The following is a 17,602-nucleotide window of genomic DNA, read 5'->3' as shown; positions in this document are numbered from 1 at the left end:
CATGAAGGTATCAACTGTAGAGAACAGTGTCTGCTCCGGACCCGGGGCTGAGTAAATGATCAGGTCGGGCAGGATGGGGGTTGGCGACGGCCCTGTATGGAGGACAAAGGTAGCAGATGTTTGGGTACCTTTCCTATATACTTAGAGAAGGAGAGAGGGAACGAAAGAGAAAAGAGAAAGAGGGAGGGGGCAGAGCAGGAAAAAGAGAAAGACCACTGAGCAAGAAATACTTCAAACATTGTGATCCAGTACACATAATAAATGAACAAAAGGTTTCAGAGTGTAATATTTACCTTTGCTATATATGTCACATTCTGATCTTTTCAATTCGATCCCATCCTATCTTACCCTATTTTTGTTTCGAATTCTGGTAACAACCCATTAAAATTGACCGTATGATGCATATTAATGGGCTATGACTCATTAGTATGAAAAATCCTGGACTTAGTCATAAAAATATGTTGTATTTTATAGTCTTTTATAGTAATAGAGTGCATAACATTGAATATTCATATAAGGTGTCCCATCTTATGCACTGATTTTTGATAGCTTCCTCTTTATAATGCTAGGTGATTAAGATGAAGTTTTTTGATGACTAGATTAATCACTGTTGCATTTAAAAAGTCGAGTATCAGATTGCATCATTCCAACCCACTCGGGTCTGGGGACCCAGACAAACCACTTCGTACAGATGCCTTTCCTCACTGACTTTTTTACGGCCATGAGTTTTCGTGAAAAGAGTAGTAGATCAAGAGGCAGAAGATACAGATTAAGATCCAAGATCACCATAAGCTGTGTATCCTTGGGTAAGTCACATATTTTCGCCGAGCCCGATATTCCCCATCTGAGAAACGGGGATAGTTATACCTCCTCTTATTTTCTCACAGACTTTCCTGAAGCTCAGATGATTAAAAACCATGAAGAGCCACAAGGGTGCAAGCTGCAGTGTTTCACTCTGGTTGTTAGTGGAATCCAGAGGGCAGCCATCAGGAAGGGCAGGCCTCGGCCCAGGCGTTGCAGTGAATGCCAGGGTACCGTGGCCAGGATAACACACAGATGGCAGCCAAGACTTACATGCCAGGGAGAATTGTGTTCCAATCACCAGCTGCTGGCTGCCTTCTTTTCCTCTCCCCCAGTGGAAAAAAGGGAAGCATAAGGCCCTGGAAAACTGACCCAATTTGCAGATCTGGCAATCAAAATACATTTTTAAAATTCTGCAACTCAATGGCTTTTGGAAAATGCTTTGCAATTTGGGTTACGAGAATAGATATCCCAACCAGATGCATCTGCTGTAGGGCAATCGTAGGAACCAATTCTTTGTTCAAAGGGAACAGGCTTTTGTGGATATTGAGCAGACTGAGCCTGGTGATTAACAACTGCTCTTGGGTTGAATTGGGTACTTGGGAGGCAATTTAACCTTTTCAGGCCCCACCTTAGTGCACTCGACTAGCTGCTTCCAGATAGAGGCAGTTAATCTAGGGGATGAGATGTAGTAACTGAACAGTTAATGAGCCTCCCTTGACCTGTGACAGCCAGGGAGGGACCCAGGTGTTAGAGGGACTAGAGCTAACTCTATCTTTTCCATCATTTCCCAGTGGTGGCTTTGGGGTCAGAATTAGCAAGACTTATAATGTCCCCAAATGGCCATGTCTGGTCCTTTTGGTATATAGGCCAGTGGCCAATACTGCCCACTGCCTCCATCTTCCCGCAGCTTCCCTAGGGACAGTTCTTGATGAAATTAACACTCTTCTCTCTGTTGACCTACTTAGTGACAACAAACTCACAAGCCAATAGAGATGTAGCAGGAACCCCACTGTGGGGAAGGGAATGTTTTCTGGATGCAGGAGAATGAGAACAGGGACCCAGTCATCACTTCCACAGTAAGGGTAAGGGTGGGTTCTCCACTTGAAAGAAGAATGCCACCATGTTGATGGAAAGGTAATATTAAAAATATTTGACAACCAGTTTGTTTTGTCAATACCATTGGCCTGGCCAATCAGAACAGTGATACCAGCTGAGATCAGTTCAGCTTTTGGGGTTCCTACATTTTGGGAGATACCTGAAGACAAACTGCCTTTACCTATATCAACAATCTTTCATTAACCCTCAGCTCACAGATATTCTCATCCATGAGGAGCCAATGGAGGCTGTTTAACTTGGCTAATGGTGAGAAAAAAATCCAAATTCACCCAATTAAAAGCAGGGAGTAGAACACCAGATTCAAGGCAATATATCTTCAGTAGGGTCCCTTTAATTGTAAATCCCCTCGAAGTTCATATTCACCCTGCATTCCTAGATTAAATGGCAGACAACTGCCAAGAAACACAGAGACAAACAGGCAGAGAAGAAAGAAAATTATCTGATGTCGTTCTCAATTTCTTTCTCTTTTTAAATTTTAAATCCTGGATATTCTCTACTAAAACTCACCAGCATGAATGAGCCAGCTGTGTCTTAGAAAAAGCTGGGAAATAATGAGCTCATGCTCAGTACAAACCCCGGGGTGATGAGCAACTTCCGGATCTTCTCTGGTTCTATTTTCCTGTCTGTGAAGTTAGAAGACAGGGAGAGGGAAATCAAGCGTCCTGACATCATATGCCAGGAATAAGTCCTCAGGATTCCCAGCAGCACTGCATTTGCAGGGTGGGGGTCTGGCTTCCTTGAAGCAGTCTTATAATGACATTCTTTTGCAGAATGATTTTGCGTCAGGATCGCCATTGTGAAACTGGCCTGAAACAGACCAGGGAACTGTTCTCCTGGATCTTAAGTACCATCAGTGCTCCAAATCAACTGCTCTCCTGGAAACCCTTCATCAGGCCTGACCTGCCCAGACTTTATTGGCAAGGGGCGGGGGAGCAGCGGCTGGGCGGTGAAGAGGAGCAAATGAGCTCACATGCCTTTACAAGGTTAGAAGCATATTCACAAAATGGCCACATCTGTGAGGTCTGGTGCCCCAATGTTATCATCGAGTTGTGATTTCCATCTAAGTAGGGCAATTGTGGAATTCCTTCTGGAAATGATTTATTTCCTAAGCTCTACACAGCTCTGCCTTTTCATGCCCTCTGGTACCCTTAGCCCCTCTCCCCTGGGGACTCTTAGCTTAGATACTTTCCTGGCTCCTCTTGGGGAGGAGGAAGGCGAGGTGACAATGTGAACCCACACTTGCTCAGTCTCTGAGCTGGTGCCTCCTCCTGCCTCCAGCTCAGGGCTCTGCTCCCCACTTTAGCCTGGCATGCAGTCCCTCCCCTTAGCATTGCCTAGGGAAAAAAGTCCCCTCGGGTATTTGTGTATCATCTCCTCCAGGGGTTCTTATCCCTGGTTGCACACCAGAACCATCACCTGGGGAGTTTCTTATTTTTCTTTTTCCATTTGCTTGTTTGTTGTTTTAAAATCACCCTAGACCAATTAAATTAGAACTTCTGGGGGATGGGAGCCAAAATTCTGTATCCACCCAAGCTGTTTCTGATGCATAGGGAAGTCTGGGGTCTGCAGACCTGTATTTTCAGCAATCTATTGCTCCTTCCACATTCCCCTGCACTCTAGTACCTTCCATCACCAGCCTATAGCTCTTTCTACTAAAGAGACCATGTAGAAACAGAAGCTTGAGGGGATGCATTTAGGAAGCAATCAGTCAGTGGTGAATAAATGAATGGATTAATGGAAGTGTGGGCTCCCGAGGTGATATTTGTTTGTTTGCTTTGAGAGAGAGAGACAGAGCGGGCACCCGCAGGAGTGGGGACGGGCAGAGGGAGAAAAAAAGAGTATCTTAAGCAGGCTCCATACTCAGCACGGAGCCCAAAGTGGGGCTTGATCTCAGGACCCTGAGATCATGACCTGAACCAAAATCAAGATGCTTAAGAGACTAAGCCACCCAGGCACCCACTACTCAATAGTTTCTGATAAAATCCAATAGCAGAGGCTGTTTATGTCTCAAATATGTTGCACACTTAGGCGCTGACAAATACAGTGTTTTCTGCAGCCCCAAAATTGTGCTCTGCCATCACAAACTGAAATGAGTCATGGTCCTTGCCCCCAAAAAGCTCTCAGTCTCATTGGGAAGGCACCAAACATACACTGAAAAACATCAACGTAAAAACCACTATGTATTGAATGTCTACTATATACCAGGCACAGTGCTAAGTGCAGTAAATAGGTTAACTCACTTAGTCTGCCTCTCACAATGACCCTGTGACGTAGGTATTTTTATCCTAATTCATAGATGAGAAAACGAAGGCCCAGAGAGGTTGCGGAATTCACCCAGGACACACAGCTAGTAAGGAACAGAGCCAGATTTGCCCCCAAGTGGGCCTGTCTCCCAAGTGAACCACAGTGTGCAGGTGACAAGCATGCCTGGAGCTGAGGATGGGGGGAAAGTGGGGTGAGTTTGGGAGTGACCAGGGTCCATGGCCAGACTCTAAAGGATGAGCAACGCTTTCATGTGTAATGGCGAAAGAAAAAAGAACCTCAGGAGAAGAAGAACAGCATCAACAGAGGGAACAAAGGAGCTGAAAGGGTGAGGTTTAGCAGTCCCCTGTGCCCCTCATGGGAGTTCCCTTGAGCAGCTTGCCCAACCACTGTGACATAGGCTCAGCCATGGTCCCCAGAAGGGCATTGTTCTCCTGAACAATGACTGGCCCCAAAGAAAGCACAGCTATTTTTGCTGTGACTTGGAAAGAGAATGTGGTGGCATTAGGGCTCCGGTGATTCCCTCCTTCCTGTAGTAGACTGGAGCGGAAGGAGCATCAGCTTTGAAGAGAAAGGGGCTTGTGTTCTGATTCAAGCTCCACCACTAACCATGGTGAGACACTTCGCCCCAACGAGCCTCTGTCTGCTGATAGGAATGACAACGATGACAGCATCGTTGTAACATTGTATAGACGTTGTAACATTGCTATAGACGTCGCATGCCCGCGAAACATAAAAGGGCCTGGTCATCATTGTAATTTGTTGTGGGCCGAGTTGTGTCCCTCCAAAATTGGTACCCTCAGTACCTCAGAATGTGATCTTATTTGAAGATAGGTCTTTAAAAAGGTAATTAAGTTAAAATGGGGTCATTACAGGGGGGCCTCATCCTGTACAACCAGTGGCCTTATAAGAAGAAGAGACTAGGACATGGACAGACACAGAGGAAGGATGATGGGAAGATCCCAGAGGAAGATGACAATCTACCAGCCCAGGAGAGAGGCCTCTGAAGGATTATAATGGCCCCAAATGGCCATGTCTGGTCCTTTTGGTATATAGGCCAATGGCCAATACTGTCCACTGTCTCCATCTTCCCGCAGCTTCCCTAGGGACAGTTCTTGATGAAATTAACACTCTTCTCTCTGTTGGCCTTCTTAGTGACAACAAACTCACAAGTCAATAGAGATGTAGCAGGAGCCCCACTGTGGGGAAGGGAATGTTTTCTTAGTGACAACAAACTCACAAGTCAATAGAGATGTAGCAGGAGCCCCACTGTGGGGAAGGGAATGTTTTCTGGATGCAGGAGAATGAGAACAGGGACCCAGCAGGGTGGGTGTGTTGATGTGTTGATCTCCTGCTGATGTGTTGATCTCCAATTCTAACCTCCAGGACTGTGAGAGAATAGATTTCTATTGTTTATACCACCCAGTCTGTGGGACTTTGTTATGGCAGCCCTGGAAAACTAATTAAAATTCAATAAAAATGACACCCCCCTATTTTTTATTTAAAATGGGTGAGTATGACCCTCTGGTCTACTGCTCAACATTTATTGAGTGCTTATTCTGAGTATGTCTTTATGAAAACCGAATTATTGGTGTATCCAAACAGAGCATAAACACGCACTGTCTGAATCGGAAAACAAATTAGAATTCATCTCTAGTTCCAGCACCGCCCACCCCCCCACACCCCTTAGTTTTTCAGATGAGAAAACTGAGACCTAGCAAGGGCTGTCAGCTTCAAAGTCAGGACTCAGGAGGCCAACTGAGCATTCTTAAAATTCTAGATAATAATGATGTCCCACAGTCAGGCAAGCCATTTCTGATAGGATTGTGGATAGTAATTGTCATCAAAGATGATGATGACAAGTATAGATTCCTGTAATTTATGAGGTGCTCACTCTGTTCCAGGCATGATGCTAAGCTCTCTCCAAGAATTATGTCATGTAACCACCTCGATGATCCTGTGGTACCACTCAATTCTCTCCACTTTTCAGCAGCAGAAATGGAAAGTTAAAAGGAGGAGCAACTCACCAAGACCACACAGCTCACACGCAGTAGTGGCAAAATTATAAGCTAAGCAGTCTATTCCACTAGGCGTACCCTTTGGGTTACAAAGCCTTCCTGGTAGGATAGCAACATGAATAAATGGAAGAAGAAAAAAAAAATGGAAGACTTTCTCTATATGGACACTGGATTAGGCAACTGGAACTATGAGTTCTAGCCTCACTCTGCCACTAACCAGTTCTGTGATCTGGGGCAAGTCCCTTTGTCTTTCAGGGTCTCAACTGCGTTACCAGCAAAGGTAGAGAATTGACTGCACTCAGTATGGGAGCTGGCCTCAGAAGTCCCATTACCACTAAAAGTGTCTAAAATCTCTCACGTTTGTTTCAAAGGCAAGGTAACCTCACTTAGACTTCTGAGCCTAACCATAACTGTCTTTTGTATTTATCCCACCCATCTCTGACTTATGACACAGTTCGGGCCTTCACTACCCCTCACGTGCGCCCTTGCCATGGCTTCCATTCTTTCCCTCCTGCCCCATGGTCTACATGGATGCAGGATTAATCTTCCAGAAGCGCCCTTCTAACATGCTATTCCCTTTTCAGCTCCCCATTGCTTTTAGAATAGAAGCAATTGCTTTCGTTGATACTCAAGGCCTTCCATGACCTGGATTTTATATTCCAGAGCAAGCATATGTAATAAGGATGGACCAGATTTTCACCACCGAAGGGGTTTGATTTTTTATAATTGAAAATAGGGTAAGGGGTTTTCCAGTGTTCATGCAAAAATAAAAATGCAAAAACTAATCTTTGAGAATTAATCCTGGCAGTGGGGAGGGGCAGTTATTATTGTCAAACTATTTTTCAGTGTTTGGCAAAACCAAAATAATCCTGCCATTTACTTGGTTTGGTAATCTCCATCTTTCTCTGCCCCTGGGACTCAGGAAAATCACCACATATTCAAATTCTATCCATCCCTCAATGACAAGGCAAAATGCAGCCTCCTGGCTGGAGGTTCCTTGATCTGTTCAGCTATAAATAGTCTCTACTTCCTCCAAACACCTGCTCTTAATCTAGGCCCTTAACCTTCCTCCTTGTATTGTATTTATTATTCTAAGTATATCATGGAGCGATTGTATTTATTCCCTTACTCATGTATCCATTTCTCCATTCATTCACTGCATGTTTATTAAGCTCTGCTAAGTGCCAGGCACTCTGCTGCGTGCAGAGGAAGCAACAGAAAACGAGAGAATGATCCCCGTCTCCATGGAGCTTAGAGTCTAATGGAAGAGATAAGCATCATTGAAGAATCAGTGACACAATTCATTGTTTCACTATGACCGTGAAAGTGTGACCAAGGAGAGTAATCAGAGCACTAATCCATGGTTGAGCACTTACTATGCGCCAGGCACCGAGCTGAGCATTGACTGCATGAAATCTTTTAACCCTCACAGCAATTCCAGTGCATGGGGTTTAGTATGATAGCTAATGAACAGTATGACATGAAATGAACTGAGCCACAGAATGGTTAAATATTTTGCTCCAAAGCAAATAGGTAGCCAGAATGTGAACCAGAGAAATGTAACTGCAGAGCCCCTTTTAACCACCGTGGTGAACTGTCTAATAAAGCCTATCAAGAGAGGGACATGACCTAGTCATGGGGATCTGTGGACAGTATCCTGGAGGAAGTATTTAATGGGGTTGAAATCTGTAGTGTGAGTTGGAATAAGCTGAAAACAAAAGAGAGGTCAGATGGAGAGGAGGATGAGGGTTCCAGGCAGAAGGAAGATCTTGTGCAAAGGCCCGGAGGTAGAAAAAAAAATGCATGGCACATTCAATGAGCTGCAAACGGACCGGAGTGGCTGGAATGCCAAAAGGAAGCAGGGGACGGATATTGGAGGGCTACTGAGGTGAGCAGAAGCCAGGGCAGGCACGGTAATTGCAACCACAGGAGTAGTAAGATTGATTAGGAAGCCAGCAGAGAGAGTAGAGTGACAGCTTAGGACTGAGGCCCACAGAATTCCAACAACCAGAGGTCCTGTCAAAGAAGATGACTGGGCCAAGACAGGAGTGAGAGACCAGAGAGGCAGGAAGAAACAGGGCTAGAAGAGAGTCTGGACCCAGGGAAGGTCAGGTTTCAAGAAGCAGAACGTGGTCAATTATGTCCAGCGGTGCTGAAAGGACCATACGAAGGGGGCTGAGACTGTTGGATTTGGACACATGATGTGTTCTCAGCAAGGGGACTCTCCTTGGAGTGAGTGGGGAGGAAATCACATTGGGGGCAGTTGTCCAGTGAGTGGGAGATGAGAGCATGGAGACAGTGAGTGTATAGAACTTGAGAAATTTGGTTGCAAGGTGGAAGAGAGAGTGCAGATTTTTCCCAAATGTAACCTGCTCTGCTTTCCCGTCACACTCAGTAGTGATGTTATGTGTGTGACTTTCTTTTTAAGAAAGAAGCTAATTGTGTTGCACGCGAGGACTCTATCAAGGGGAGCCATGCCTCCTACTAAAGCTTGGCCTGTGACTGGCTAAGTAAGACAAGCTACTGTCCCCTTTCAAAGAAGCCACTGGCGTGTCTCCCTATTCCCTGCTTTGCACGTTCTGGGATACAGACTACATGTTCACGTAGCTATTCTTTTAAACATGTACTTCTGAACAAAATAGTAGGCGAGAGACTGAAATTAGATATAAACATGCATCATTCTACGACTGGAGAATAATTCAAAGCAGATTCCTTTTGATGGTAGATACTAAATGGTAATACCAGATTTCAGGAGGGCTCCTATTGCAAATCTTTCTGGGATTATTACTCTTCGCTCATCTCCGTGAGGCACAGGGTGCCATAGGTAACCCCCCTCCTGAATTGTAGAACTACAGATCAAAAATCCTCAAGTATAACTTTAAAAGCCTGCCTTCATAGATCTGTATTTTCAACTGCAGAGGTGATAAGACTTATCTTTGCTGACATTATTTAATTAGATGATTCATCCCTCGCACATGCAGAACGATAAGCTAAATATTTATTTAACACGAACACAAACCACAATGTCAATTAAAGGACTGCCTTGAAAATTTTTTTCTCTATTTAATTTTCCCTTGCCTTGAACTAAGGTCCTGCAATAGCATTGTGTCAGGGTGGCTCAGAACTCTCAGATTACAGAGGAACATTTGTTTGTACACAATGGGGTCAAGTTTTCCAAAACACACTGCACATGTGTGCAGCGTTGATAACCTTTTTATACTTCTTCCCTTGTTGTAAATCCCTGGAGGGTTTTAACCTTTAAGCAAGAGATTGCCATCTTTAGGAAAACATGAAGTTCCTAACTCGGCCTTTATCTCATCTATCTTGCTACTTTCATTTGCCATGTGGAGAGGTTTCCCTAAGCCCCGGCAAAACAATGCCAGGGGTGCATTCCAGTTTCGAGGGAGGGTAGCCCTGTGGTTGGCTATTGTGCTGGAGAGAGCATCAGAGGGCTTGGGAATGGGTGCAAGCCTTACAGTTCTGTGGTTCTACCCTCCAGCAAGTGAGAGGCAAAAGAATACTGGAGTATTAATCATAATAATAATGGACCAATAGGAGCAGTCTCTGGTCACTATGCAGAAGCCTGGAGGCTGTCCTTCTGGATAGTGAGGGCGTCTGTGGGAGGGTCTGCGGGCTGGGTGGCTGAGGTGGAGGTGGGCAGGGGCCACACTGGGCATTCCAGGGGCTCAAGGCAGCAATTTACAACATGGTTTAAAAGATTCCAACATTTTAAGAATTGGCAGGGCTGCCTTAGCCCTCTGTGTCTCCTGCTTTCAGAAGCCCTTACCCCCTCCATCTCCTGAGACAAGGCATTGCTATCCTTGGCCCGTGACTTCCTTTCTCTGAAATTTTCATTCCCCCCTCCAGGGATTGTTAGACTTCAAGAATAAGGTGTGCGTGCGACTCAAAATGAAAAACTATTTTTTTCCCAAAAATACATATCCTGAGAAGTCATGAACATTCCAAGATTTCTTTAATCTGAACAGTCCGATATTCGTCAATGCTATTCTTCCAGAATCCTTGTCCTCCCTGGGTTCTTGGTTTCTGAAGTCACTCAGTGCCTCTTCCTCTGTGGCGCCCGTCCCCCTTCCTCCTGGGTCTCTTATCACTCCAATTTTTGCTCCTTTCCCTCCTCCTCCCATGATTTCTCATCCACAACGTCCCCATCACGGGCCTGCCAAAAACTGTCCTGGGTCCTTTGTTCATTCCTCTTGACACCCTCTCTCTTAGGGAGCTTGCCCACTTCCATAGTTTTCGTTATCAAGTTACGTGAGAATTCCCAAAGCTTTATTTCCACCCTGATCTCTTTGTTATATATCAGGAGCGGCTCCCCAACCATACTATTCTCACCTGGGTCAAAATTCAGCTCACCCAAGACTGATTGTCATTCTTCTGTCCCCCTGCTACCTCCTAACCCAGCTCTTCCCAGATTTGCCAACGGCTAGCCTTGCTCTCTGGTTTCACGCCACAGGTAGTGAGCAGGACTGGGAGCAGCAATTCAACCAGCCACTGAGTCCTGTCATTGTCTCCACTGCCACCTGCTATTCCCTGGCCACCACCCTGGTTCGGACATGATCACCCCACACCTGGATGATTGCAGCCATCTCCTGAATGGTCTTCCTCACTCCTTCCCCCCACCTGCTCAATAACCCAACACACCATCAGCAAATTCATTTGCCTAGAATGCTGTTTTCCATAGACTGCTGTCTACCACATTCATATTCTTCAAACGTTCTCAAGTGACCGGGGACTATTTGGGCTCCTTCACCTGGCGACCATGATCGCCACAACCTAAATGTGAACCCGGCTCTGCCACATTTTTCTTCCACTACACTTGTATACAGAGCGGGCTGACCACTCACAAGCTTTCATTGTGCCTTCTTCTGCAAAATGTGTCATAAATATTAACCATAAATATTGGTCGAATGGATTGCTGCCTCTCAGCTCCTTCTCAAACCATTCTTGGCAACTGAAACGTCCCACTCCTCCTTTCCGAGCTTTACTCATTTCGGGTCTTGCTATTTCCTTAATAACAGCAACAACTGCTCTCATTTATCAAGCTCTTGCTACAGGCCAGGCATTAGACTAAGCACTCTGCGAGCGCTTGGCTCCTTTAATCCTTAAATCCTATATTGGTAGAACTATCAAGGTCCCCGTTTCACAGATGAAGAAATTGAGGCATGAGTAAATTAAATACAACACCCCAGGTCACACGGTAAAATAGCTAAGTCTGTTGCCAAAGTTTGGACTCCTTATCCTTACACCATACTGCCGCTTTTCTTGTCCCCTCCAGAGATGCATCTTTCTCCTGACTACCCTGCATGTCTCCGTCATGTGCATCTTTCTGCAGTGCCCTTGTGAGTGTTGTAGCATATAGCATAGTCATTAGGCATGACTCTTAAGCCAGACTGCCAACTATACTAGTTGCTGGCCTTGTGTGCCTTGGGCAACTTACAACTGTGTGTCCCTTCATCCATAAAACAGCTTACCATAATAGAACCTGATGTATAGGTTATAGGAACAACTAACTGAGCTAACAACTTTGGTAAAGCACCGAGCAGCATGGCACATGATAAACACTCAGCAAATATTACCAGTTATTATTAAAATCCCCAATGCCTGTGTGTTGCCTCCTATTAAGAGTGTAAGATAACTTGGGCGCCTGGGTGGCCCAGTTGCTTAAGCATCTGCCTTTGGCTCCGGTCATGATCCCAGGGTCCTGGGATCGAGCCCTGCACTGGGCTCCCTGCTTAGCGGGGAGTCTCCCTCTGCCTCTCCCTCAGCTCAGGCTCTCTCTCTCTCTCAAATAAATAAATAAAATCTTTAAGAAAAAAGAGAGTGTAAGCTAACTAAAGGAAAAGATTCTCTGCCTTGGTAATTCCAGAGCACCTAGCAAGTCTACCCAGAACAGATGTTTCCACCAAACTGTGTCTTTGAAGGTTTCACTTGGGGGATGATTTTTAGGAAATAGGCAAGATGTCAGTTATTGAACCTTCAGGACTGGAATCATGCAATATGAGTTGAAATGCCGAGTGCGTAAGTAACTTGTGACTTCATAGCATGCCCAAAGCCCATGCAGATATTTTGGTCATCAAGCCTTCCTGTAGTATCTACTCTTTGCCGAAACTCATGGGCACCGGGGACATGGAGGTAAGCTGAGAGAGCCCCTCCTAGCGCTCTCTATACAGGACACAAACATGACATGGAGGAGCCATACTAGCTTGAACTATATTGAGAGATGTCAGTGGGGAGGGGAGAGGATTCTAGGGGCACGTTTTATGATTTAAAAACAACCCTGATTTATTGTCTATCCATATATAGATCAATCCACAAAGTGGTGGGTCATGCAAAGGATAATTAGTATTTCGGCCTTCCCTTTTTTTCTGGGGATTGGGACACACATGTTAAAGTGACATGGAATAAAATGGATGGCCCCCATAATCATTTGGCACTAGAAGAGCACATCCTGTTTACCTAGAACATCTAATCTGGTTTTGAAAATTCGGCAAGGAACAGCGAGCCAGTGTATCTGCAGAGAAGTCAGGGGTGTGGCATTGCCATTGTGGGGAGCTGGAAAACTCTGCATTCTCACATGCAGGTGTGAGATGGGTCTGCTCCTGTCACAGGCAGCAGAAGCCAGAATCCTAACACACGTTGCTCACGTGCTCACAGCTGCTGGCACTCCCGGCCCCGACTTCCCGGGCACATGAACAAGGATTGCTTCTGCTTCTCCCATTAGCCACTTTCTCTCCTACATTTAGGACTCAGTGGTTCGCAACCCTAGCTATATAAAAGAGTCACTTCAGAGAATAAAAAAATATATATATGCCATGCCCAGAGATTCTGATTTAGTTGCTCCAGGGATGTGTGTCTAGGCATTGTTTTCTTTTTGTTAATTTCTGGGATGATACTAATGGACAGCATGTGTTGGAATCTGCAAAAACTCTGATCCAGGCAATAGCTTCATCTATCTATAGAATTCCAGCAAAACTGGGAATCCGTGTTGCTACAAAGCTGACAGGATCCAGCCAATCACGTTAATTTTCTATTCCTCATGCCTCCTAGCCTCACATTACTGCCCAAAAATGGGGTTGGAAAGCCAGAGGCCTGGGTTTTTTCTTATCTTCGTGCCCCAATAAGATCCAAACCACTTGATCTCTGAAACTTTCATTTTTGTGTTCCATAAAATGAGATAGGACATCTGCTTCCCCTGTGATGGGGTGAAAGAAGAGGCAGTCTCTGCCAGGGCTAGCGCCATGCAGTACGGTGAAGTGATTAATTGGATTAACCACGCCTGGGAGAGGGATCCAGACAGGCAAATTCAACAGGATGCTCAAGAAGCACTACAGAATATCCACAATCAGCCGGGCCAAGTGGCCTTCTAGTTTGGGATAGAGAAACCTTGGAAAGGCCAAGGAAATAAAACTGAAAGTATTTTGTAATTATTCTTGGATTTGACAGTGCCTATTTGTAACTTCTTTCTAAACCCTCTCTCCATGACCTATACCAACTTGTTCATAGTGATTTTTTCTTCTTCACTTGTCTCATAACATTGTATGGGGGGAAAAATGAAATGTCACTCTTTTACAGAAGGTTAAAAGAGGTAGAAAGTGAACTTATCTGTTAAAAAAAATTATCATCCATGAAATAAAAAGGGAATCTCTCCCACCCTCATCCTATCTTCCCTGAACCAACCACTTAATTTACTAGCTTCTAGTTAGCTAGCTAGCTATCCATTCATCCATCTATCTAATTCATTTTCCTTTCCTTTCCATTCCATTCCTTTCCTTTCCTTTTTCCTTTCCTTTCCATTCCTTTCCTTTCCTTTCCTTTCCTTTCCTTTCCTTTCCTTTCCTTTCCTTTCCTTTCCATTCCTTTCCTTTCCTTTCCTTTCCTTTCCTTTCCTTTCCTTTCCTTTCCTTTCCTTTTTCCTTTCCTTTCCATTCCTTTCCTTTCCTTTCCTTTTTCCTTTCCTTTCCATTCCTTTCCTTTCCTTTCCCTTTCCTTTCCTTTCCTTTCTTTCCCTTTCCTTTCCTCTCCTCTCCTCTTTTCTCTTCTCCTCCCTTCCCCTCCCCTCCTCTCCTCTTCCCTTCCTTTCCTTTCTTTTTATTCTTTCATTTCCAAAACAAGGCTGCCTTTGATGGCCTTCAGAGAGGACCAAACCTCCAGTTGGAAAATCCAGAGTTTAATCCGTGGGGAGCTATTATTAATATTACTTGCCAAAGCCAAAATCAACACAAGAGTAATAATGATAAAAATGAGTAAAACTCTTTCAGACTTTTCTAAGTGTTAAAAGAGCTGTTCACACCCCCATGTGTCATTTTATCTTTTAGTGTGAGAAGGTGCTGTTAAAGATGGGTAAATGAATCTGACAATGAGAATTTACTGTACTCTGTGCCCTGGCTTATCCTGAGAGCTGAGAAGACAGAAATAACTGGTAAGATGCACAGCACACTATTGATGGGATAATCGGGGGGAGGAGAAGAAAAGAGTGGGTACTGGAGAGTATGAGATATTCTATGACAGTAGGAATATATTCATGTTCTACTGGTATAATTCCGAAATGAAAGACCAAAAACCTGAGCCCTTTATGAAAGGAAAGCCAGAGTGCCAGCTAAGTGGCATGGTCTGGCTTTCTAAAACGCATAAGAAAACATGGTTTAAGCAAGCCACACTTCATAGAGCCTTTCCTCCTTCTAGAATGCTCAAGACAAGTCTGCCCAGATCCTAAAGCCAGCACTTTTCTTGACTTGCTTCCTAGCCCTGACCGTAAACCCTTCCCCTCGGTCATGGGTGAGAGGTGACAGCTGAACTTTTTGGAGATAACCCCTTGTCCCGGTGACTGCCTGGGAGCTGAGAGAGTGCACGGTGTAACCTCTTGCTTTGTCAACACAACCGCAACATGGCTGCCTGGCCATGGAAACACTCACGGCAGCATTCACGAATCTTCTGGTCTTTATGGTATTTTCTGGCTCAGGGATGGGAAAATTCATTAAGAAAGAAAAGAAAAGAAAAGAAGAGAAGAGAAGAGAAGAGAAGAGAAAAGAAAAGAAAAGAAGAAAAGAAAAGAAATAAAAGAACGCAAAAAAGTAAGAAAGGGGAAAAAAGGAAAGCTCTCTTTATTATAGAGAAAATCCTTAAAAGATGCCAAGTGGTTGCATGATACTCAGTCTCCCTAAAGACAATCTCATCAACTTGGCCAACAGCCTGCACAATGCTCTTAACCAAATGCACCTTACGCTTGCAACATACATATTGCAGCCACAAAAAAGAAAATCAGGCAGAGGATCGAAACTGGGCATTGCCTTAAAAGGAGTATCAAAGTGACTGAGGTGCCCCTGAGGTCTTCCTACAGAGGGAGGTGAACCACAGCAGGAGAAGACATGTTACCTGTCCAGCACTGCAGTCCCCAGGCTGCCTTCTGCTCTGATCAGACGCCTAAGACCATCCAGGTTTCCACTATGAGGCCATTTGCCCCGCGGTCTCCAAGAAAACCTACACCCGATGAAGGCAAAGCCAAGCAGGATTCATTGTGAGGGCTCAGGCAGGACTGGCAGCTCCGTGCCAAGCTCAGCCTCACCCCTGTCCTGCGCCTCCCCTGCCGTGGTCCTCCGAGCCTCACAGCGCCAACTGTGAGAGGCTTGCTTCTGTTTGAAAAACAAGAAGTGATTTCCTGCTCCTCTTCCCCGGATGGCGTGTGCGATTTCCCTTACGCCCATGGGAAGTCCTTCAGATCCTCCTTATCTAGAAACCTCTCCACTGAGTGGCCAGACTTGTTTGGTCAATGCCCCTGGTCCTTGCTTTTCTTTCACCAAAGAAAAAAATCAGGAAAATGAAACCAAAGCAAACCCCAAATGGGTTAGAGCTAAGGAGTGGTATAGAATGCCTTGTTTAAACCTTCGAAAGATGTTCACTAAATTAGATTATGTTTTCAGCGTGGAAGGAAAACAATGATGAGTCCTCATCTTTGGCAGTGTCAAGAAGTCAGAGAATTAAAAAAAAAAAATTCCCCCAAGTATAAGAAGACCTAAAGCTGTCATTAGTCCTTGCCCTGGGCTTTAGAGAAAGCTGCACTTCAAATCTGCCATATGAAGGGGACAGCTGGTTCTCTCAGATTTCTAGGAAAACTCTGTGGATATTTATGCCTCAAATGCTGTGATGCTTAAAATATCATCTTGATAACAACACTAATATTTAAAGATAAGATACATGGAAAAGGGCCAGTTGGCAAGCTGCAGTCAGGTTGCTGGGTTTAAAGATGAATTATAATCAGAGTTTTTGAGCTGGAAGTGACCTACTTACCCATCCTTAGTTTACAAGTTAGGAAACTGGGACCCAAGGAGAAACAGTGACTTGCCCAAGGTCAGAACACAGATGAGAAGGAATAGATTATCATTCACTAGTTCTTACATGTTAGTGGGGGCAATGATCAGTTTCCTACTCTGGACCTCGTCCCCACAGAGAGGTTGATGAATGAGGCCTGGAGCCCAGAAATCTGCATTGTAAGTGCTCCAGGTGAGTCTGATGCAGGCAATCCCCAGACCGTAGTTAGAGAAACCCTTATAACATCAGAGCAAGGACTCCAGTGTCAGACTGTAGGGATTCAAACTGTAGTCCCACGGGGTTTTTATTTATGTAGCCTTTTACACATTACAATGCTTCCCTGAGACTTGGTTTTATTATGTGTGAAAATGGATTACAGTCCTGCTGAGTTTACAGGCTCCAGTGTGAGCGTGGCATAGAGAAGGAGCTCGAGAACTGTTTGTGACTCTCTGGGGACCTGGGCTCTAATACTACAAGCTCATACTCTTGTCCTGTTCCACATCAACCCTCCTTTTCGCCCACCTTCCCATCCGGTCAAAGCTATCACCCTTAGGCATGTTGACAACCGCCAGTGGCACTCAGGCTTGAGAGAGAAGTTAAGAATTTTGACAAAAAAGAGGATGAACCTTCACAATATCATTCTAACTTCTCGGTGCTGATTCTCAACTGTACTGTCTAGTCCATTCCATGGCATGGTTAGGACTTGGTTGGACAGTTAGGCAGTCAGGGCCAGGGTCCCCAACAAGAAAATATGGAGTCAGGACAGCTAAAATAAAACAGCACTGACATCCTGTTTTGCAGCTTAGACAGGACCACACTAGCATTCTGTTCTGCAGCCTTTGCAGAAATGACTTCTGCAAAACGGCCTAAAATAAGACAGTTAACCACAAGGCATTTTTCAATATCACGGGCCAGGGGCAGTTAAGACCTAAGCCCCCAGATGTCAGCAAAAAAAGGCCATCAGCACATGGACATGAACCTAAGAGGTAGACAGATACATGGCCAAAGCCCTGATTGGCGCGACTCAGCACACCCTGATTGCTTAAAATAGTTCTGCAAAAGAGCTCATAAAAACCCCT

General features: G+C 44.9%; 1 protein-coding gene across 11 annotated transcripts in view; it reads right to left on the bottom strand.

The window, feature by feature from the left end:
- Positions 1-17,602, bottom strand: part of ADGRF5 (adhesion G protein-coupled receptor F5) — a 102,487-nt gene that overhangs the window by 54,644 nt on the left and 30,241 nt on the right. For 5 of the 11 annotated variants that reach the window (XM_027601276.2, XM_027601278.2, XM_027601279.2 and 2 more), the window contains exon 1: positions 2,428-2,449. The exons of 1 other annotated variant lie outside the window; for it this stretch is intronic. In XM_027601276.2, the coding sequence (XP_027457077.1) occupies positions 2,428-2,433 (6 nt within the window). In that variant the 5' untranslated portion in view covers positions 2,434-2,449. Of the gene's footprint in view, positions 1-2,427; positions 2,508-15,590; positions 15,915-17,602 lie in introns of those variants that run through there. 5 more of the 11 variants (XM_027601271.2, XM_027601281.2, XM_027601272.2 and 2 more) reach the window with 3 other exon arrangements.

This window comes from Zalophus californianus, chromosome 7, assembly GCF_009762305.2.
Source record: "Zalophus californianus isolate mZalCal1 chromosome 7, mZalCal1.pri.v2, whole genome shotgun sequence".
Lineage (NCBI taxonomy): Eukaryota > Metazoa > Chordata > Mammalia > Carnivora > Otariidae > Zalophus > Zalophus californianus.
This window is presented reverse-complemented; position numbering and strand designations above follow the sequence as displayed.